Source organism: Etheostoma spectabile, chromosome 14, assembly GCF_008692095.1.
Source record: "Etheostoma spectabile isolate EspeVRDwgs_2016 chromosome 14, UIUC_Espe_1.0, whole genome shotgun sequence".
Lineage (NCBI taxonomy): Eukaryota > Metazoa > Chordata > Actinopteri > Perciformes > Percidae > Etheostoma > Etheostoma spectabile.
Genome location: NC_045746.1, coordinates 18605415 through 18607019, shown reverse-complemented (window position 1 = coordinate 18607019; position 1605 = coordinate 18605415). Strand labels below are relative to the sequence as shown.

The following is a 1605-nucleotide window of genomic DNA, read 5'->3' as shown; positions in this document are numbered from 1 at the left end:
TAGTAACACAGGACAGTAAATGTTTAATGATTCTTCTTCTATTTTCTCTCTTTATCTTCAACAATAAAATGTTTGACTATCTGTATGGTCTTCAAACACTGAGCATAAAACCAATAAACTAATAATTAATTTGAACTTTGTATTTTTTTATTTGCATTAATCTTTTTTCCCTCCATTGATCACGCTACCTTTGTGTGGAGCGATCTGGTTCACAGGGATACGACTGCCGTTGAGGTAAGTGAGCATGACTTTTGGGATGCGGTAGTCGCCCAGCCCTCTCCTGGGATCACCCCCCCACTCATACTCAGACTGAGGCACCACAGCTCCCACTGCACCCAGGAACGAACCGTCCAAGTCCTTTAACAAGGTCTTCTTCTTAGCGTCACAGTCCATGTCCACACAGTCAGATGGGTTTGCTTTACTAAAGCACAAAAACATCAAGTTATCAACTTTATTTCACCATGCACAAAACAGCAGAAAGTTGGGGATTTCAATACACTTGTTTTTGTCAGTTTAAATCTTAAATTTAAGCAGCAACAATTGATAAATTTGGCTTTGATGAGATCGCAAGTGACAGAAGACTCTAACTCAGAAGCTCTAACTCCAAATAAACTCATCTGAAAATGATCATATCACTTTTACAATTTTTTGAACATTCCTTAAAACTAAAATCAAATATAATTTTCCATGTTCCTTTGAAAACTATTTTGCTGTTGTCATTTCATTTTAGACTTATGCAGGTGTGTCTCCAATTTCATGAATTATTTTCTCACTGTATGATTTACGTTGAAATTGAAGTGCAGATTTCTGCTGATTTACCTTACATCAGCCCTGTGGACAAAGACTCTGGCCTGCTCTGTGCTGTCGATCATCGTTATGCCTGAAACGTGCACAGGGTGCTGCAGGTCCTCGTTGTTCGGATTGGTGATGAACATGAAGTTAGTCTCTCCAGAGCAGACGTCTCGGAAACGGACGAATGTTGTGTCTGAAAACGAAGCAAGAGAAAGAGGAATAAGGAATATGATAACTGTGAAGATGGCAAACATTACTCCATCAATATTACTACTCCTACAACTGAGAGCTTGAACGCACCTGTGACTTTCATCAGTCCATTGATGGCGTTGTAGTTGTTGTTCAAATGATGGGGCTTTATTGGAGCACTGTTGTGTGTAGATCCAAAAGTTGGCCAACAGATTCCAGATCTGCCACCTGTACAGAGTGAAAACAGGGTCACAGAGCTTAACCTGCATTTATATGCAAAAAAGGAACTTGTATCACTTTTCAGTTGCGTTCAATTCCTTGGTTGGTTAAATTAAATAGTCAAAATGACCCAGTTAGAACCTCTTTTCTAATTTATTCAAGAGAACCATTTCTGTATCACACAAATATTTATCAGGAGCATGTGAGCTGACTATTTCACTTGGTGATTTAAAAAAGCCCTTATCCTACTAATGCAAATCCAAAAAGATTGAAGGCCTTTTTAAAGCTTGTTTTATTCCTGATTTCTCAGCCTAAGAATGTCACGGTATCCCCAAATCAAACAATGAATCTACTTTGTAGAAGTGACGTGTGATGTTTTGGCAGCATCAGTTTGTACTGTACCTT

At 38.6% G+C, this 1605-nt stretch overlaps 1 protein-coding gene across 1 annotated transcript in view; it reads right to left on the bottom strand.

Moving 5' to 3' along the window:
• Positions 1-1605, bottom strand: part of pkhd1l1.1 (PKHD1 like 1, tandem duplicate 1) — a gene marked incomplete in the record, with an annotated part of 50388 nt that overhangs the window by 4160 nt on the left and 44623 nt on the right. Inside the window, 4 exon segments of the mRNA XM_032536077.1 lie at positions 189-421; positions 820-985; positions 1093-1209; positions 1603-1605. The exon segment at positions 1603-1605 is cut by the window's right edge and continues 109 nt beyond it. Coding sequence (XP_032391968.1) covers positions 189-421; positions 820-985; positions 1093-1209; positions 1603-1605 — 519 coding nt within the window.